We start from the raw sequence: 20,960 nt of genomic DNA, 5'->3' as shown, positions 1-20,960 counted from the left end.
CCCCAAAACATGTCACCAAGAATGAATGTTTCACTCCCAAAAAATATCGTTCCTCAAAACTAAATAAAACATGAACTTTTTAAACGTTTTAGTTTTTGACCTTCCCCACCCACTTTTGCATTGTTGCCGGCCCTTAAACGAAATAACAAAACTTATGCCACACCAAATTAAGCTTCTGTTCGGATTTTCAAGAAAAAGAATAGGGACGAGCGAGCGAAAATAAAATAATTCCCATTTCAAAGATATAACGAAGGCGATTTTGATTAAAAAAAACGCATTCTGAAGGCGAGCGAAAGTTGTATATATTATTTTAATACCTTCACATATTTGATGCAAAATATATTTTACTCTGATGTATGCAGGTTTTGTTAGCATGTTATCACATTGTATACTGGTATACATCGTAGCATGGAATCAAATCACCACAGCAGGGCGAACGACCGAAAAGTGGCCATTATGCCACAGAAAGAACAGGCACGCAGTACGCAATTGTAAACTAACGTTTACAGCGATTATCCGTGTCTAGCGTGATGTGTAAAAGATATGTTGGTGAAGTTTGAATGTCAATATAAACATATGTTGTACGCATGATTTAATCATCGTCGACTTGATAAGTACAGTCCCATTCAAGAATGACACATACTCGAACAATTTCATTAAAAAAAAATCCAAACTTGTCATTCACAACAAAAACACATAATTATTAAAAATGCACTGTACTACAGTTGTGGAAATCAACAATAATTATAATGAATATTGAAATCAGCTATCGCCCAGGTGACTGAGGTAAGTTATGTAGATGTTGGTCCTTATCATATCATCTACAACAGATGAATAGTTTTTAAACGAACAAAATTGCTCGTATTCTGCTTATCTTAAGAAACATCGACTGAAGGCAACATTCTCTCGAAATAGAATGGCATCCGTAGGGTTTTACTCGAATGTATGACTATTTTATGACGTGATAATGATGATACCCGCTGCTGTTCTATATCAACGTTTAAAGGGACTCGCTCATGTTGTTGGACCAAAAATTGGTTTTCCCTGGTAATGCATCTGAAAACACAAATTTTTATTTTTTTACTCTATTATATCTAAATTCCATAAATATACAATTATAGTATAAACATGTATTTTGATTTTAGTGGGGTGAGAACCTACGCCGGGAAAGTCAAGAAAAAAATACAAAACAGACGTCTTTACTATTTTGACATTTTATCAATACATTGATTACATCACGTGATAATGTCAATCAACCAATCACGCAAATTAGCACTTACCTCAATTTTACTATAAATTGTTACAAATTTGTATAAATATACTTATTATATTTGTCCTAGTTTACTCTAGAAGAAAGATAATAGTGTTCGTTTTCTTAGTACTAACACAGCTTGACCGAGTTATTTTTGTATGTTTATATGTTGTAAACCTCGTATTACATGTATTATATGTGCAGAGTGTACAATAAACTTTGAAACTTTGCAACAACAAACCCGTCATTAAGTAACCATTAACGTTATTAACGCTAATAAGGCACACACAAACGGCCAGGAAACGTGTACAGTCGAATGATAACCAGCAAGTTTGGAAAATAAGAATATATACATGCAAGCATAGTTACAACATGCACGGAAATGCCATATTTGCAGAGAAAATACGTAAAATTATGGATAAAATCAACACGTTCATTTGTAATCATTGCATCTTAGCCCACAAAATGTTCAACAACTTAAAAAAGTTTGCATTATGTACTCTGAGTCGCATTCCTTCGTCTGCACACAAAGTTGGGATTAGATGGCTTAAGTACCTGAGGTTTACCTATTATTTTTTTATTATGATTTGTTTCATTCTTAAGTTTCCTCAAGAGAATTCATACTTGGATAAATTTTACCATTTCCGTTTCTACTTTATTCGGGATAAAGCTAGGATTTGTGTGGGGTTCAATTGTGCACAGAAGCTAGTTTTAACCCCCAGTAAAACTACATTTTGCTGACCGTTCCAAGGCTGTACCCAACAATCCTTGATACACATACCTAGCTGTATGCATTCTATACGTTGTGTGTTATTTGTGGATGTGTGTGCTGTTGTTCTGTGTTTCTGGCTTGGGCACAGTGTCATTGAACGGGGTTTATGTTCAAGTTTCCGACTACTGAACTTGTTTCTGTAGATTTCATATAAATATTGAGCACTAGATAAGCACAGTGATTCAATTTCGGAAATAAATTACTAGTCTATACCTAATTTATACGTCCAATCGTTGACTCTTATTTTCAACACGTGACCTTACAATATATTTCCGTATCGGGACGCACGCGAATACAAAAAATCCTGTATTTTTTCCGTATTGCACGATTCACCGGCCCCATTATAAACCTATGATCAAGACCGAAACACGTGCAAAGGTTGCGAATAAAATCGGGATCGATAGACGCTCTAAAGTTATATTGACATAAATCCTCTTTAATAACAATGATCAATTCTCGTTTGTTTGCAAACACAACTTCAAAATGTTGTAAAAATCTGATATCAACGCCTTCATTAAATATAAATATAATATTTGGAATAATAAAGGTATAGAATAAAGAAGTTATTAAACATTGCTTTGTATAATACGGGATATATTTGGACTCGTAAACAGCTCGTCCAAAATGGTTTACCCAGCTGCGTGCTCGTCCAAATATGTCTCCGTATTGTACAGAGCAATGTTAAATAACCTATAATTATTTACAATAAATGTGTTTTTACAACAAGTGAAGTCATTGTTCATCATTACATCCACACATTAATCTTTAATTATCCAATATAAAAATGTGGACCTGATACTAGTAGCTCTCTTATTATGTTTTTTTTTTTAAATGAAACAAACATGAATACGTACAGTTTAAATGTTTACTGACAGTATGACATTTATTTTTTTGGAAGACAACGATCTTTATTATTTTCCTGAAATTACTGCAACATAACATCGCCATATCATTATGTCTAACCAATAAAAATATTAAAGTTTCTCAATTGCCACATAAACTCGTCCAAAAATAATCCAGAGCAAATAAACCAATGTTGTTATATTTGACCCCGGTGGTAAATTTGCCCCATGGACAACTGTTCGGCATATAAACGGAACAAAAGTTTGGCTATTTGGTATTTCTTTCATCATGCGTAACGAAATGGAGTGCTAAACGTCCGAAATGCATTTTATTTTAATGCTAAAAAAGTTTAAACACATGCTTGATTTTGTTTTAATGTTCATAAATTATCAACATAATATAGTAATATGAACACATATAGTTTCTTGTTTACTGCCAGTTTTACCATATTGTGTGAAGCACACACAATCTAGGTTAGTTTCCCCAAATTAATACAACTATAAGTGGTATTATTTACAGATAAAACATGATGAAATGTACTTAAAAGGCAAACCGTTGTCATTTTCTTAAAACATTTTTTCTCAATTGCTGTATAATGGCGTCAAAAAAATACCGACAAAGAACCAAATTTGCCGACATGGGTTTATTTCCCATCGGGGGAAAATTTTCCAAATTGGCTATGTTCGGTATGTAAACGCAGCACATGAGTGTCCTTGGATAGTACTGGCTTGTTCTTGTGTGTCCTTTGGTAGTTCTTGTGTGTCCTTTGGTAGTTCTAGTGTGTTCTGTCCTTTGGTAGTTTTAGTGTGTCCTTTGGTGGTTCTGGTGTGTCCTTTGGTAGTTCTAGTGTGTCCTTTGGTGGTTCTAGTGTGTTCTTTGGTGGTTCTAGTGTGTCCTTTGGTAGTTCTTGTGTGTCCTTTGGTAGTTCTAGTGTGTTCTGTCCTTTGGTAGTTTTAGTGTGTCCTTTGGTGGTTCTGGTGTGTCCTTTGGTAGTTTTAGTGTGTCCTTTGGTGGTTCTAGTGTGTTCTTTGGTGGTTCTAGTGTGTCCTTTGGTAGTTCTTGTGTGTCCTTTGGTAGTTCTAGTGTGTCCTTTGGTGGTTCTAGTGTGTCTTTTGGTGGTTCTAAGTGTGTCCTTTGGTAGTTCTAGTGTGTCCTTTGGTGGTTCTAGTGTGTCCTTTGGTGGTTCTAGTGTGTCCTTTGGTAGTTCTAGTGTGTCCTTTGGTGGTTCTAGTGTGTCCTTTGGTAGTTCTAGTGTGTCCTTTGGTGGTTCTAGTGTGTCCTTTGGTAGTTCTAATGTGTCCTTTGGTAGTTCTAATGTGTCCTTTGGTAGTTCTAGTGTGTCCTTTGGTGGTTCTGGTGTGTCCTTTGGTAGTTTTAGTGTGTCCTTTGGTGGTTCTAGTGTGTCCTTTGGTAGTTCTAGTGCGTCCTTTGCTGGTTCTAGTGTGTCCTTTGGTAGTTATAGTGTGTCCTTTGGTGGTTCTAGTGTGTCCTTTGGTGATTCTATTTTGTCCTTGTGTAGTTATAGTGTGTCCTTTGGTAGTTCTAGTGTGTCCTTTGGTGGTTCTAGTGTGTCCTTTGGTAGTTCTTGTGTGTGTTTTGGTGGTTCTAGTGTGTCCTTTGGTGGTTCTAGTGTCCTTTGGTAGTTCTAGTGTGTCCTTTGCTGGTTCTAGATTGTCCTTGTGTAGTTCTAGTGTGTCCTTTGGTAGTTCTAGTGTGTCCTTTGGTGGTTCTAATGTGTCTTTTGGTAGTTCTAGTGTGTTCTTTGGTGGTTCTAGTGTGTCCTTTGGTAGTTCTATTGTGTCATTTGGTGGTTCTAGTGTGTCCTTTGGTAGTTCTAGTGTGTCCGTTGGTAGTTTTAGAGTGTCCTTTGGTAGTTCTAGTGTGTCCTTTGATAGTTCTATTGTGTCCTTTGGTAGTCGTATGATGTCATATGGTAGTCCTTGGATTCCCTCTGGCAGTAGTGGAGTCTCCTTGCGTAGATCTGGGATGTCCGTGTGTAGTCATCGGGTGTTCTTTGGTAGTTCTAGTGCGTCCTTTGCTGGTTCTAGTGTGTCCTTTGGTAGTTATAGTGTGTCCTTTGGTGGTTCTAGTGTGTCCTTTGGTGGTTCTAGTGTGTCCTTTGGTGATTCTAGTTTGTCCTTGTGTAGTTATAGTGTTTCCTTTGGTAGTTCTAGTGTGTCCTTTGGTGGTTCTAGTGGGTCCTTTGGTAGTTCTTGTGTGTTTTTTGGTGGTTCTAGTGTGTCCTTTGGTGGTTCTAGTGTGTCCTTTGGTAGTTCTAGTGTGTCCTTTGCTGGTTCTAGATTGTCCTTGTGTAGTTCTAGTGTGTTCTTTGGTAGTTCTAGTGTGTCCTTTGGTGGTTCTGGTGTGTCCTTTGGTGGTTCTAGTGTGTCTTTTGGTAGTTCTAGTGTGTTCTTTGGTGGTTCTAGTGTGTCCTTTGGTAGTTCTATTGTGTCATTTGGTGGTTCTAGTGTGTCCTTTGGTAGTTCTAGTGTGTCCGTTGGTAGTTTTAGAGTGTCCTTTGGTAGTTCTAGCGTGTCCTTTGATAGTTCTATTGTGTCCTTTGGTAGTCGTATGATGTCATATGGTAGTCCTTGGATTCCCTCTGGCAGTAGTGGAGTCTCCTTGCGTAGATCTGGGATGTCCGTGTGTAGTCATCGGGTGTTCTTTGGTAGTTCTGATAAGTTACGTGGTGTCATCAGGGTGTCCTTTGATGTTCTTGGATAGTCATGGGGTGTCGATGGGTAGACCTGTGGTGTCATTGGGTAGTTGTGGAGTGTTCTTGTGTAGTACTAGTATGTCCCTGGGTATTCCTGAAATGTCCTTGGCTAGTCATTGGGTGTCCATGTGTGGTCATTGAGCGTTATTCGGTAATTTTGTGTGTTCTTGTGTAGTCATGGGATGTCCTTGGTTAGTCCTGTAGTGATCCTGGGTAGTTCTGGCATGTCATTTGGTAGTCATTGAGTGTCTTAAGGTAGTCCTAAGATGTCCGTCGGTACTCATCGTGTGCCTAGGTAGTCATTGAGTATCCATAGGAAGTCATGGAAAGTTATTTTGTAGTTATAGTGTGTCCTTGTGTAGTACTGGGATGCCTTTTGGCAGTTTTGGATTGTCCTTGCATAGCCCTGGATTGTCCTTGCGTAGTCATGTGATGTCATGGTGTAGCCATAAGATGTCCTTGGGTAGGTGTTTTGTGTCCTTGGGTAGCTTTGGTGTGTCCCTTGGTAGCATTGATTGTCCTTGAGTAGTCATGGGTGTCCTCGGGTAAAACTTGGATCTCCTTGAGTATTTCTGTAGTCATTGGGGGTCTTTGTGTAGTCTTGGAGTGTCTGTCTGTAGTCACTGGGGTGTCTTTGTGTAGTCTTGGAGTGTCTGTCGCTAGTCATTGGGGTGTCCTTGTGTAGTCTTGGAGTGTCTGTCTCTAGTCACTGGGCTGTCTTTGTGTAGTCTTGGAGTGTCTGTCTCTAGTCATTGGGGTGTCCTTGTGTAGTCTTGGAGTGTCTGTCTCTAGTCATTGGGGTGTCTTTGTGTAGTCTTGGAGTGTCTGTCTCTAGTCATTGGGGTGTCTTTGTGTAGTCTTGGAGTGTCTGTCTCTAGTCATTGGGCTGTCTTTGTGTAGTCTTGGAGTGTCTGTCTCTAGTCATTGGGCTGTCTTTGTGTAGTCTTGGAGTGTCTGTCTGTAGTCATTGGGGTGTCCTTGTGTAGTCTTGGAGTGTCTGTCTCTAGTCATTGGGGTGTCTTTGTGTAGTCTTGGAGTGTCTGTCTGTAGTCATTGGGGTGTCCTTGATAAATCTAGGGTGTCCTTGAGCAGTTTTGTAGTATCTTTGTGTAGACATCGGATGCCATTGGGTAGTTCTTTGGTGTCCTAGAGTAGTCCTGGTGTGCCCTTGGGTAGCCTGTGTGACCTGGTGTATTTTTAAGGTAGTTCTTGGGTGGTTCTTGAGTGACGTTGGGTATTTCTGGGTCTTCTTGGGTAGTCCGGGTGTTTCAAAGTGTAGCCAAGGGATAGTCTTGGATGTAATGGAGTAGTCATTGCGTGTCAATTAGTAGTTCTGGGTGCCCTAGGACATGAACCATTACCAAAGACCAAGACTTCTTGAAGCCAGACCAAGCTGATCTGTTGGTTGAAACATTAGTATCATCTTGTGCTAACAAATATTAAAAGGAAGTACTCTCCTTTAAACATATATTGGTATTTAAGTGAGAATTTAATATTGGTAAGTGTTTATCTGACTCAAATACCTTTTAAAACAGTTTGATTCAACTGAAAGAGTTCTGTTTAGTATTTCATTATTTTTGCAAAGGTTTTAAGAAAAAGAAAAACCTATATCAGAAAATTTACTTCGTCGCTCAAAAAAATTAAAGCACATGCATGCTTTATACCTTAGTTTATGAAATTATAAAATATGACGTTAAACATCTAATGTATGTGGTACATTATTCAATATATCAACTACCATTAGCGGGTTGGGTAATTTGAGCCTGAATATCTTTTTGTACTTTACAATTTTATGGTAAAAGTGTTTCACAATGAGAACAGCGTGCTTTAAGTTTAGCTAATGCTACTGCGTAGTAAGATGAAGCAACCATTATTGGAATTTAAAAACTGACCAATTAGAAAAGTTTTGAAGTGAATATATACTTCCTGACAAACAGCAGAAAAAACTGTTCCCCGGTGTCAATAGAGTAATACAATACCCATGTTGCTAAATATAACTTGGTTGATAATGTATAATCTTCCTTGTTATTCGGCTGATGTACGTGTATTATTGCTGTACGTGCAGATGTTGTTGTTGTTGACTGTGATGTTAAATTGGCAATCAGTCATATCATGTGTGTTTTTTATAGTATCTTTGCCTCATGTTCACAACATTCAACAACCATAAAGTACAGGCTCAACAATAAGTTACGTATAACGTTTTCCTTCATCTCCCTGTGTTTAAGGCGTCCTATATACGAGTATGTGAATTGTGGATACCCGGTTACTCCGTATTGTTTTGGTATCGTTGAACGAGATTCATTTATGCATAAAGAATACGCAAAACATATAACGGAAAACAAGGTTTTGGCCTAGAAAGATTCATGTCATTTAACGTCCGGTTTCAGTTGAAATAATGATATAAAGATCAAAAACACAAGCTGCAATAATCTTCACTCTCATACTGACAATGGTGCACGTGGAAAGGATGATGTTGCATGTGTTGTGGGTTTCGGCCGTGTGGGCGGTGGGCGCCCGTGGATTCCTCTTCCGGCGAACGGACTGCCAGGTGTCGGCCTGGTCGCCGTGGTCCGAGCCGTTCGGGTTCGGACAGGTGTCCCGTGAACGAGCTATCCTCCGCTACCCGGACAACGGCGGCACCATTTGTCCGCCAGAATTAGAGCAGATAAAAATTACAGGTACCCACTGGATATATAAATTAAATACATAATAAGTACCTTTCAGGTGTCGTTGGATGGCTTTGTAACATTTCAGCGTTTGTGAAATAAGAATACGTAGAGAACGAAAGGAAGGAATGACGGTTCTTGAAGTAAATCTTACAGTAAAGGTTTGGTTCCATATGTGTATAAACAATGGAACGAGCGAAAAGTCAGTAAAAACAATCTATTCTAGATGTTTAAAAGCTACACTAGCAGAAGTGATGCTATTTTTTCTGAAAAAGCATAAACTAATGCGTAAAATACGTATTTCAGGTAAACGAGCCAGCATCCAGTCCACTGCGAAATCCATCGCAACGAATTTTATGGTCCAGAACTCGCTAACAAACAGTTTGTCAGAGGGTCGCCTTCGGGACTTGCTCGTAATCGTAGACGGGTCGGGAAGCATAGGACCCACGAACTTCAATGACACTAAGTACCAACTGGCCCGCCTCCTTGGCATGCTGTGTCCCACACCGGACCCCTTTAAGGTTAGTTGGCTAACTTATAGCAGCGGTTAATCGTTTATCATTTACACAGCAAGAAGAGTTATTTTGTTCGTTCTTGAAATGTAAGCAAGCCAATTCTTAACCAACATTTTTACTTTTGTTGCAGGTGTACCAGCGGGCGGCGCTAATTGAGTTTTCGAGCAATGTGCGGGAGATCTTCGACTTCAATGATAAGGCGAACACACTGGCTGTGCAGCAGGGCGTCAAGGGGATGCCATATTTCGGGGGCTCAACGTGCACCGCCACCGCATTTAACTTCGCCCGTAACACCATGTTCACCGCCGTTAAAGGTAGGCACCGTCTAGCAGCGCCTGCATTTGGTCATTTTTATGTGCATTTATTGCTCATGTTAGAAATCTTCCTTTGGATCATGGATATAAAAGATATGTTTATATGTGTAGGTATGCGGAACTCGGACGCGAAACAGGAAGTGCTCATTTTGACGGATGGAGAGTCGAACTGCGGCGGGGATGCCGTTCAGGCCGCCAAGCTGCTCGACAAGACAGCCAAAGTTTACGGGCTTATGATCGGCAACCACAGCACGGCCGGCATGCAGAAACTGACAAACTACGTTTCCTCTCCGAAAAAAGAGCACCTGTTTGCGCTGGAGAACGCACGTGAGCTGAGTCAGCTCGTTGATCTCGTGGAGCAGCAGCTCAAGTCTATCCGCTGTGCCCCCTTCGACATTTGAGTGCTACCGCCGCTTATGTCCGCCCCCTGTGCCTCCTTCGACATCTGAGTGCGACCACATTCCTTATTGTTAACTGTATTCTTGTTTGGGTTACTGGTTACTTGTATTAGATATTTTATTAACCAAAATCATTCTGTTTCAATTTTTTCCAAAGCATGGAGGTGATATGGCAGTGTTTTGAGACCATTTCGTAAGATACTAGTATCTTGAGGGAATGTGCAGTTTTCTTGCGTGAGAGTTGAACATAAACATTTTTCTAATGAGATAGCATATTCACACGAAATGAAACAGTATTTAAAAAAATGGGAAAATAATAATAATTATTAAGGGAAGACATCGTTGCGAACTTTTCTTAATTTCGAATTGTCCGCTCTTTTTGGGTGGCACCTTTTTATTAGTTTATAAGTGTTCATGCGGAGCAAACGTTCGTTCATACTAATTGACAATGTACAGCTAAATAATAAAACATCCACAGTAATGGATCCCTAGTTAAATATTCACAGTTAAATGTATAGTAAAACTGCGGTCGTTCGAACAGGCGGTCGTTCGAGAACCGGCGGGCCCTCCCTTGCTAGGTGTTAAAATTTTCGCAAGTTGTAAGAATTGCAATGACAGTTGAAAGGAAATTTGATAAGGTGTGAACAACCGTTTATCACTGTTTACGCATGACCGCTATAAGTTGATACGGGCATTTGAGAAGATAATTATGATTATAATACATGTATGCACTGTCATATCTCAATGTTGCTTGTTTAGAAAATGTGCTTTTAGTAAAAATAAACTTTTTTAATTACTATTTATTTATTTACTGTTTTTTTTCTTTTTACATTTTTACATTTAGTATACGACAGCCTTTGAACATATGAGCGATAATCGGTGTCGAAGTAAACATTCGGTTTGACAACTTCAAACTTAAAATACACTAAAAGACAATTCATAACAGACTAGGAAATTGAAACTTGGGTCGTTCGAAACATCGGTTCCTTCAAGGTTTTAGCTCGGACCCTGGCGTCCTCGAGCTATCGCAGTTTTACTGTATATCATCCACAGTAAAATATCCACAGCAAACCATCCATAGTAAAACAGGCACAGTTAAACATCTACAGTTATGTATCCTCAGTTAAACATCTACAGTCAGGGGCGTAGCTAGCCCTCTATTCATGTGGATTCATAATTTTGTTGTGGTGGTGGGGGGGGGGAGGGGGCGTCCACAGTTAAACATCCACATTTAAACATACTAGTTATGGATCCACAGTTAAACGTCCACAGATAAACATCCACAGTTAAACAGCCACAGTTAAACATCCATAGTTATGGATCAACAGTTATACGTTTAACATCCACAGTTAAACATCAACAGTTAAACAGGCTCAGTTAAACATCCACAGTTAAACATCCACAGTTAAACATCCACAGTTGAACATCCACAGTTAAACATCCACAGTTAAACATCCACAGTTAAACAGGCTCAGTTAAACATCCACAGTTAAACATCAACAGTTAAACAGGCTCAGTTTAACACCCACAGTTAAACATCAACAGTTAAACATCCACAGTTAAACAGGCTCAGTTAAACATCCACAGTTAAACATCAACAGTTAAACAGGCTCAGTTTAACACCCACAGTTAAACATCAACAGTTAAACATCCACAGCTAAACATCTACTGTTAAACAGCCACAGTTAAACATCTATAGTTATAGATCAACAGTTAAACGTTAAACAGCCACAGTTAAACATCCGCAGTTAAACGTCCACAGTCAAACATCCACAGTTATGGATCCGTAGTTAAACATCCACAGTTGAACAGCCACAGTTGAACAAGTTGAACATCAACAGTTAAACATCCACTGTTGAACAGCCACAGTTGAACAAGTTGAACATCAACAGTTAAACATCCACTGTTAGACGCTAAACATCGACAGTTAAACATCTGCAGTAAAACAATCCCTAGTTAAACATCAACAGCTAAATATCCACGGTTTAACATACACAGTTAAACTTCCACAGTTAAATAGCTACAGTTAAACAGCCACAGTTAAACATCCATAGTTATGGATAAACAGTTATACGTTAAACATCCACATTTAAACATCCAAAGTTAAACAGCCACAGTTAAACGTCCACAGTTAAACATCCACAGTTAAGCACACACAGTTAAACATACACAGTTATGGATCAACAGTTAAACATCCACTGTTAAGCACACACAGTTAAACATACACAGTTAAACAGCCACAGTTAAACATCTATAGTTATGGATCCGCAGTTAAACAACCACAGTTAAACATCCACTGTTAAACATCCACAGTTATGGATCAACAGTTAAACAGCCACAGTTAAACATCCATAGTAATGGATCCGCAGTTAAACAGCCACAGTTAAACATATACAGTTATGGATCAACAGTTAAACAACCACAGTTAAACATACACAGTAATGGATCAACAGTTAAACAGCCACAGTTAAACATACACAGTTATGGATCAACAGTTAAACAGCCACAGTTAAACATACACAGTTATGGATCAACAGTTAAACATCCACAGTTATGGATCAACAGTTAAACATATACAGTTATGGATCAACAGTTAAACATCCACAGTTAAACATAAACAGTTATGGATCAACAGTTAAACAGCCACAGTTAAACATACACAGTTATGGATCAACAGTTAAACAGCCACAGTTAAACATACACAGTTATGGATCAACATTTAAACATACACAGTTAAACATACACAGTTATGGATCAACAGTTAAACAGCCACAGTTAAACATCCACTGTTAAACATCCACTGTTAAACATCCACAGTTATGGATCAACAGTTAAACATCCACTGTTAAACATCCACAGTTATGGATCAACAGTTAAACATCCACTGTTAAACATCCACTGTTATGGATACTGTTATGGATCAACAGTTAAACACCCACTGTTAAACATCCACTGTTAAACATCCACAGTTATGGATCAACAGTTAAACATCCACTGTTAAACATCCACTGTTAAACATCCACAGTTATGGATCAACAGTTAAACATCCACTGTTAAACATCCACTGTTATGGATCAACAGTTAAACATCCACTGTTAAACATCCACTGTTATGGATACTGTTATGGATCAACAGTTAAACACCCACTGTTAAACATCCACTGTTATGGATCAACAGTTAAACAGACACAGTTAAACGTTAAACATTTAATGTTAAATATTCACATTTACAGACTTAAAGCAGGGGACGAATACGTACTGAAGTCGCGCCAATTTCCACTTAAAATTTCTAGCATGTTGTAAAATACATAAAACACTTACATGTTATGGACACACTATTATAAACATGTTATTTTATAGAAATATATTACGTTTTGAAACTTAACCTTACCTTAATCAAAGCAGTTGAGATTATCATCACATACAAAGTTGATAAGTGAAATAATACAGTTTTTGAAGAAAATATTTGCATACATTGTAATGTATTCGACGAAGAATTTCGTTTCTTGATTGAATGCATCCTATACACAGATAGAAGAAGTATTGACAATTCCACGATTTTGATTTTATCGTACTCGTCCAAATATGTAAAAGGCGATAGTATTGACGAATACACACAATATTTTCATGTTCAAGAATCGTTCTATTTTCGTATACAAAGCATGCATTTGCTAGGAGAAAAAAAATTGTATAGCTTTGTAGTTTATGAATTGTTAATTTGTTAGCACTAAGCAAATATAATGTATTGTTAAGTTTAATACGGTTTATGGCCGTCCGTGAATATTGGTGTCGTTGTCGCGGGCGTTGGCATCGTTATGTTAAAACTGTTACCTTAGCCGTAACACGAAAACCGCTCAGGAGAGTCACAGAAGACTGTGTACACATGTTGCTGGGACAATATGGACATATAAATAAGGCTCATAACTCTCACTTTATTATTAGTCAAGTTATGCCCCTTGATAGTTTGAAAAGAAAACTTTACTGTCCATTACTTAATACTCGTACAAGATATTTAAATGCAACTTTGTACACACGGTACTTGTGCCAATATACACATGTGCAACAAGGTTCATAACTATAAACGTGCGACACCAAACAAACACCAACAGATCCCTTCAGAGAAAAGCATGCTCGACTCTGGTCTTTATATACAGTAAATTCTCAATCCACACAGAACCCAGGCTTTGCTAATTTGCATATTATCATACAAGTAAACATACGTACTTTGAACGTACTTCCGTCTATAACGGAATGTTATACTATGAACGCACATCCGCCGCCTACAGCGAACCGTGACATTGTTATGAACGCACATCCGCCGCCTACAGCGGACCGTTACATTACTTTCTCCTCCGAGAAGACTCGTCTCGGCGGCTTGGCCCGGGAAACTCAAGGGAAAGGCAACTCCGTTCCGGCAGTTGTCAATATCCCACCGCTGCCATCATTTGTAACGTGCGAGGCAAACTAACACCAACAGATCCCTTCAGAGAAAAGCATGCTCGACTTTGAAGGGGTCCGCTGGTCTTTATATACAGTAAATTCTCAATCCACACAGAACCCAGGCTTTGCTAACTTGCATATTACCAACCAAGTTAACATACGTACTATTAACGTATTTCCGTCTATAACGGAATGTTATATTATGAACGCACATCCGCCGACTACAGCGAACCGTTACACTTTAATAATTATGCTGCTTGAAAGTTGGAAAAGTCTGACATGCAAAAACTTTACTTTGGTCATAACGTTCAAGATAATAACGGCTTGGGTATCTCCTAAAAAGACATAATTGGCCAGTACGAATCGCATAATAACCGCAAATAAACATGGATGCAGATCGGATAATCATCTCTATACTCAACATGACTGATGGCTGATTGGCCAATTATGTCGTTTTAACGAGATATGTTAATAGTTTAAACGAGATACTAAGTCGTTTTAACGAAATAAAAAATAACATGTATGTCACCTCTATGCCACCGTACATTTCGGACGAGAAATTGTTATGTTTTTCTTGGGGGAGTACTAAACCATTTAAATTTCGGTTCTGAGAGAAGGGCGAATGTCAAAAGCTTGTTTCCCTAAGTTATACCCCCTCTAACGTCAATTCTTGGATCCGCCCCTGATTATTGCTCTTCAATAGAATGTTTCAGTGTATTCTATACATGTAATATTCATTTGCCTCTGTAATAGATATTAACTGTTTGCACATATGCAGGGAATACAGAATATTGAATATGTTGAACTCGCACGTGAAAAAAGTGCTCCTTCCCTCAGCATACGAATACGACACGTTAGACTCTACAGAATATTGAATATGTTAAACTCGCACGTGAAAAAAGTGCTCCTTCCCTCAGCATTCAAATACGACACGTTAGACTCTACAGAATATTGAATATGTTAAACTCGCACGTGAAAATCTACTTACTAGTATATTGTTGTTTAGATTTAAAGTCATTTTTTTAAATAAAATATATTAAACAACTAACCAGTAATCAAAACAAGAATACCGTTAACAACAGAAACATGTTATAAGGACGGAGGTCGCACTCAGAGGTCGAAGGGTGCACAGGGGATGGACTTGAGCTGCTGCTCCACGAGATTAACAAGCTGACTCAGCTCACCGGCGTTCTCCAGGGTAAACAGGTGCTGGTTCTTCGGCGAGGAATCGTAGTCTGACAGTTTCTGCATGCCAGCCGTGCTGTGGCGGCCGATCATTAGCCCGTGCAGGTTGGCTGTCTTGTCGAGCAGCTTTGGCGGCCTGTACGGCATCCCCGCCAAAGTTCGACTTTCCGTCCGTCTATATGAGCACTTCCTGTTTCACGTCCTGTCGGCTCCTCATACCTGCCATCTGCCTGCACACATTAACACACACACAAAATTAGATACGCTTAGTTTAAAGATTGATGGTTTTGAGAGTTTATTCGCAATGCATAATCATAGATATCATCTCCATGGGTATTCATAAATTTAAATAATACATTCACAATTGGACAATAAATTAAAACAAAAAACACAATATTAGATATGTACGTGAAAAGTCATTCAACATATCACAAATCAAAATATTGACTAACATTAATACATATACACTGAACCAATACGTGCATGAAAGAAGGCGACAGCGAGAGGACAGTGTAACATTTATCGCTAACACTAAACGTTTTATAAACTAATATCAATATCGAACATACTCACCACCCCGACTCGGCCAAGTAACTTCTTCAATCTCTCTTTCCGTTCTGTTCCTTCACTCCTGTTCTTCCGCACTACACAATGTCAAACCTTTCTTTATTTTTATGCCTAGAAGAGACTTAGACAAAACATTTATACTTACTTCTCAATTCTGTAAATGTTTACTTTAATTGCTAGAATGACTAATTCTTTATATCTCATGATATTATGTGGGTTTTTGAACTTATTATAGTATCAAAATAAACACTGGTTAAACCAACCCTTTATCCAATCTTGCCCAATTTAGTTAGAATGGTGTATGTGCTTAATATCTTGTACAAGTTCGATAATCAGCCATATCGCTGTAGTCACTCGAGAGTTATCGCCCTTTAGTTATGTAAATTAGCTTAAAAGGGTCTTGTCCGATCAATTACTTCAGAAGCCATTGTCAAATCAGCATTAAACTTAGTCAAAATGTATATTTTATTATTTATTACATGACTTTTTTTGTATATTATATTTAATAATTTTAGGTAATTTCTATAATTAAAGTCGTTCGCCCAAACGCCCGCTCGCCCGAATGCCGGAAATGAAAGTATAAAACGTCCCGTTTTTTAAAACGGGCGTATAAAAAACAAGAAAAATACTTATTTGATAACAAAGTTAAAAAGGGCTTATTATATTTGTGTTGGAGCGATATTACGTGTCACAGAAGTGCAAATTCACACTGTGAATAAGTTCATGAATTTTGAAGTTCATTTCTTTAATAATTGTTAAACAAAAAAATAATTATAAAAAAATAAATAAAAAATATTAAAAATAAATAAAAAGAATATTAAAAATAAATAAATGATAATTTTGATTAAAGGGTCACCTAAGGACCATTTCTGAGTATTTTTTTTTAAATCGGGTCAATAGTTGTTGAATAGTGGTAATTAGCCCCGCCCCAGGTAACCATGCTCTGGGTTAATCAACATGGGGTAAAGGAATTTAACATAGGGGCACCTTAGGAACATTTCTTTAAAAGTATTTTGAAATCGGGCCAACAGATTCTGAAGAGAATATTTACAAAGTGTTTGATACAGTCATATAGTGAAAAGTGACTCCGACCCTGGTGGTCATTTTATTCTATGAATCAACATGGTGTGAAATAATTTGACAGAGGGTAAACTTAGGATCATTTCTGTGAAATTATTTTGAAATCAGGCCAAGAGTTTCTAAAGAGAAGATGTTCAAAGTTTTCCATATAGACATATACATGTAGTTAAAGGTAGCTCCGTCCCTGGCGGCCATTTTTTTTACAAAGAAAAAAGGGTAAAGAAATTCAATAGAGGGTCATCTAAGGATCATTTCTGTGAAATTATTTCAAAATCGGTTCAACGAATTCTAAGTAAAAGATTTTCAAAGTTTTCCATAAGACATGTATAGTGTAAAGTAGCCCCGCCTCCTGGTGGCCATGCGTTTTTACGAATCAACATGGGGTGAAAGGATTTGATACAGGGTCACCTAAAGAACAGTTCTGAGAAATTATTTTGAAATCGGTCCGTTGTTTCTGAAAAGAAGTTTTTCCTTTCGGTTGCCATGGAAACCAGAGTTATGCATTGAACTTTTTGTATTGAAGGAATATTCCAGATTCCACCCAAGGAACATTCTCGTGAAGATTGGTTAAAATTGCCACAGTGGTTTAAGGTTGGAATTTGTTTGAAGGAAATGTTGACGACGGACGCAATTATACACATTTTTTTTTAAAAAGTCGATCGAGCACCTCAGCGGCCTAGCGGCGTGAAGTTAGCGGCCTGGCGGACTAGCGGCCTAAAATGGTTTCCTATTTCAAAGTATGTAAACATGCGTTTTCTTCCAAAACAATGATAAATCTATGGTTTAACAATTTTGCTCAATACAAAAAATGAAAATGCTGATATTCGCTATGATGGATTTTTTAGGCAGCTTAGTCGAGTTGTGGGCGAAATGCAGACATTCGCTAAAGGACGGTGATTTGTGAAAAGAAACCGTTAATTTGTCAATTTTTTAAGAAGAAAAGGCATGTATAAATGGTTTATAATAGAAGCCAAATTTAGGCCGCTAGGCCGCCAGGCCGCTAACTTCACGCCGCTGGGCCGCTAGGCCGCTGAACTGCTTGATCGACTATTTTGAAAAAAAAAGAAGATAGGTGCTTAAGAGTGATAAATTGTGCATAAAACAGTAAATATATCATTGTTTTAGAAGAGCAGGCATGTTTAATGCTTTTAAATAGCTGACTGCTTTATCGACGTTTTTGAAAAAAAAAGTTGATAATAGCTTCAATGTGTTAATTTGTGCATAAAAACAGTTAATATGTCATTGTTTTAGGATAAAATGCGTGTATATACATGCTTTGAAATAGGGTTCAATTTAAGGCCGCTAGGCCGCCAATTTCACGTCGCTAGGCCGCTAGGCCGCTAACTTCAAGCCGCTAGGCCGCTAGGCCGCTAGGCCGCCAACTGCATGCCGCTAGGTCGCTAGGCCGCTAGGCCGCTAACTTCACGTGCATGTTGAAAGTGCGCATTGTCAAGGGTACATGCCCGTCAATCTGACAATAAGGCGAGAATATATGTTACGTCATACGACGATTCAGTTTTCTGATTGTCCCAAATGACGGTGTTGTGCTTTGTCATAACATTTATTCCAGCCTTTAGTCGGGTTAAACGTCATTTCAAACGTTTTCGCAGAAAGATCAATTGGTTTGGTTCACATTTAAACCGATCTTAGTAATCTTTGTCAGAATTTACGTCTCTAAAAGTCTATTTCAAAGCTTGGTTAAGTGGAAACAAAAAACTAAGACCGATCTTGATGAAACTTTATCAACCACTATTGTACTAGTATGTGTTTTAATTGCTTTTTATGCGGCGAAAGTGTGCCTTTTTGCCACATAAAAAAATCCTTTTTATGCGTTGAAAATCACCGCATAAACGAAAAAAAAAAACACGTTATGCGGCGTTACAACGCTGAGCACTTTGTGCTCAGGTGAGCTTAAAACAATATGGCTTATTATGCAATAAATATTCTCAGGCCAAATAACACTGTGTTGAGAATCTACAAATCTCAATAGATTATGGTGTTATGCACTTTTATTATTTGATTGATTACGTCTATTTCCCACAACTAATTACTGAAGGGAAAAAAACATAATACGTTTGAAAGCATGCGCGTCTTGTCGATTCGTGGAATTCAGGATGCAGACTGTTTATAAAACAAAGATAACACAACAATTCATACTTAATTTGTAAAACGGTCATTCATCTATATGTTATTTGTTAGTTTGCAAAACACACAAATAAACTCCTCTATCTGACACTGACAATGGTACACTTGGATCGGATGTTTTTGCGTGTGTTGGTGACGGCCGTGTGGGTGGTGGGTTCCCGTGTATTCCCCTTCCGGCGGACGGATCGCCAGGTGTCGGCCTGGTCGCCGTGGTCCGATCCGATCGGGTTCGTGCAGGTGCCCAGAGAGCGGACCATCCTCCTCAAGCCGACCAACGCCGACACCCATATCCCGCCAGAACTGGAGAATATCAAAATCACAGGTACCCGCTGGATGTATAAATTTATTTCATGATAAGTACCATTCAGTTGTGGTCGTTTGTCTTTTTAACATTTAAGCGTATGTGAAAAAAGACTAAATGGAGAACGAAAGGAAGGAAAGACGAATATTAAAGTAAATATAACAGTAAAAGCTTTGATACCAAATGTGAGGGATAAACTTTCCTATATACAAAGGGTAACGAGCGAAGAGTCAGTGAAACAATGTAGCATGGATGATGAAAGGCTACAATAGCAGAATTGATGGTTATTTCTCTAGATGAGTACCGTAAATATTGCAGGTCGACGAGCCAGTATCCAGTCCACTGCGAAACCAAACGCGACCGACTTTATGGTCAAGAACAAGCTTAAAGGTGGTCTGGACTTGCTCATCATCTTGGACGGGTCGGGAAGCATAGGAGCCACGAACTTCCAGGACACGAAGAACCAACTGGCCCGCCTCTTGGGTATGCTGTGCCCCACACCGGACCCCTTTAAGGTTATATGTTGAAATGTAAATGTGCACAATACGTCCGGTTATTCAAATATATTTAAAAACCAGGAACAAGTAGTCAAGTTCCATCACCAACAGATTGACTTTTGTTGCAGGGGTACCAGCAGGCGGCGCTGATTGAGTTCTCGAGCACTGTGCGGGAGATCTTCGACTTCAATGATAAGACAAACACACTGGCTGTGCAACAGGGCGTCAAGGGGACGCCTTATTCCGGAGGCGACAGGTGCACCGCCACCGCATTCAACTACGCCCGTAACACAATGTTTACCGCCGCTAAAGGTATGCACCGACTAGCAGAACTTTCATTGCGTCTTTTTTCTTCTTTTTTGATCACGTAAAAGCTCTTACTATTAATATGTATTTTTGTTAAATATGTGCAGGTATGCGGAGCCGACCAGACGTGAAACAGGTAGTGCTTATCTTAACGGGCGGACAATCGAACTGCGGCGGGGACGCCGTACATGCCGCTAAGCTGCTCGACAAGACAGCCAATGTTTACGGGCTATTGATCGGCCGCCACAGCACGGCCGGCATGCATGAACTGTCAAACTACGTTTCATCGCCGAAGAACCAGCACCTGTTTACCCTGGAGAACGCACGTGAGCTGAGTCAGCTCGTTGATCTCTTGGAGCAGCAGCTCAAGTCCGTCCCCTGTGCCCCCTTCGACCTCTGAGCGCGACCAATGTCCTTATATCATATTTCTATTGTTAATTGTATTCTTGTTTTGATTACTGGTCAGTTGTTTTATATATTTTATTAATGTAAAACGACTTTAAAACGTTTTCAATTATACCGAAGCACCGATGTGATATGGAAGTGTTTTGAGTTCATTTTGTTAGAACCCTTACCCTATATAAAATAGCAATTCCACACGGCCTCTTATGTAATGAGAATTTGCTTCTGTACATTGGAGGAGCGGTGATAATAAAATTGCTATTCGTGGTTTGCAGTCAAATTTTATTCATGTTTCTCATCTTCTTCTTTTTAAATAGTTCAAACATAATGTAGCAACAGCAATTTAGAATGTCCAATGTTGTGCTTGCACGACTTTCATTTTAGAATGTCCAATGTTGTGCATGCACGACATTCATTTTTGAATGTCCAATGTTGTGCTTGCACGACTTTCATTTTTGAATGTCCAATGTTGTGCTTGCACGACTTTCATTTTTGAATGTCCAATGTTTTGCTGACACGGCATTCATTTTTGAATGTCTAATGCCCAATGTTGTGCTGACAC

At 38.7% G+C, this 20,960-nt stretch overlaps 3 protein-coding genes across 3 annotated transcripts; 2 read left to right on the top strand and 1 right to left on the bottom strand.

Annotated features, from left to right (window-relative positions):
* Positions 1-3,642: 3,642 nt before the first annotated feature.
* LOC128231110 (thioredoxin domain-containing protein 2-like) lies at positions 3,643-6,250 on the bottom strand. The gene is made up of 4 exons (XM_052943530.1): positions 6,136-6,250; positions 5,159-5,499; positions 4,529-4,774; positions 3,643-4,314 (listed from the first exon to the last, which is right to left on the bottom strand). The coding sequence occupies exons 1-4, from the start codon at positions 6,248-6,250 to the stop codon at positions 3,643-3,645; spliced, it is 1,374 nt and encodes a 457-aa protein (XP_052799490.1).
* A 1,629-nt stretch (positions 6,251-7,879) lies between these two features.
* Positions 7,880-10,275, top strand: LOC128232481 (collagen alpha-1(XII) chain-like). The gene is made up of 4 exons (XM_052946055.1): positions 7,880-8,261; positions 8,556-8,770; positions 8,895-9,078; positions 9,190-10,275. Exons 1-4 carry the CDS (start codon positions 8,033-8,035, stop codon positions 9,477-9,479), a joined length of 918 nt encoding a protein of 305 aa, XP_052802015.1. The 5' UTR covers positions 7,880-8,032; the 3' UTR covers positions 9,480-10,275.
* An 8,573-nt stretch (positions 10,276-18,848) lies between these two features.
* On the top strand, positions 18,849-20,665 carry LOC128232483 (collagen alpha-3(VI) chain-like). Its single transcript, XM_052946057.1, has 4 exons — positions 18,849-19,214; positions 19,512-19,708; positions 19,819-20,002; positions 20,104-20,665. Exons 1-4 carry the CDS (start codon positions 18,989-18,991, stop codon positions 20,394-20,396), a joined length of 900 nt encoding a protein of 299 aa, XP_052802017.1. The 5' UTR covers positions 18,849-18,988; the 3' UTR covers positions 20,397-20,665.
* Positions 20,666-20,960: the final 295 nt, after the last annotated feature.

This window comes from Mya arenaria, chromosome 4 (assembly GCF_026914265.1).
Source record: "Mya arenaria isolate MELC-2E11 chromosome 4, ASM2691426v1".
NCBI lineage: Eukaryota > Metazoa > Mollusca > Bivalvia > Myida > Myidae > Mya > Mya arenaria.
The sequence above is the reverse complement of the archived record's forward strand: the minus strand, read 5'-3'. Positions and strand labels throughout refer to the sequence as shown.

What these genes read in the sequence shown, in the direction of transcription:
- LOC128231110 (XM_052943530.1), bottom strand. Translation starts at nt 6,250, where the DNA reads ATGACTAGCGACAGACACTCCAAGACTACACAAAGACACCCCAGTGAC. An exon ending in AAATACTCAAGGAGATCCAA is followed by an intron (nt 5,500 to 6,135) that starts GTTTTACCCGAG and finishes CGGACATCCCAG; the next exon opens with ATCTACGCAAGGAGACTCCA. An exon ending in ACAAGGACAATCTAGAACCA is followed by an intron (nt 4,775 to 5,158) that starts GCAAAGGACACA and finishes CGACTACCAAAG; the next exon opens with GACACAATAGAACTATCAAA.
- LOC128232481 (XM_052946055.1), top strand. Translation starts at nt 8,033, where the DNA reads ATGGTGCACGTGGAAAGGATGATGTTGCATGTGTTGTGGGTTTCGGCC. An exon ending in CCACACCGGACCCCTTTAAG is followed by an intron (nt 8,771 to 8,894) that starts GTTAGTTGGCTA and finishes CTTTTGTTGCAG; the next exon opens with GTGTACCAGCGGGCGGCGCT. An exon ending in CATGTTCACCGCCGTTAAAG is followed by an intron (nt 9,079 to 9,189) that starts GTAGGCACCGTC and finishes TTATATGTGTAG; the next exon opens with GTATGCGGAACTCGGACGCG.
- LOC128232483 (XM_052946057.1), top strand. Translation starts at nt 18,989, where the DNA reads ATGGTACACTTGGATCGGATGTTTTTGCGTGTGTTGGTGACGGCCGTG. An exon ending in GGAGAATATCAAAATCACAG is followed by an intron (nt 19,215 to 19,511) that starts GTACCCGCTGGA and finishes TAAATATTGCAG; the next exon opens with GTCGACGAGCCAGTATCCAG. An exon ending in CCACACCGGACCCCTTTAAG is followed by an intron (nt 19,709 to 19,818) that starts GTTATATGTTGA and finishes CTTTTGTTGCAG; the next exon opens with GGGTACCAGCAGGCGGCGCT.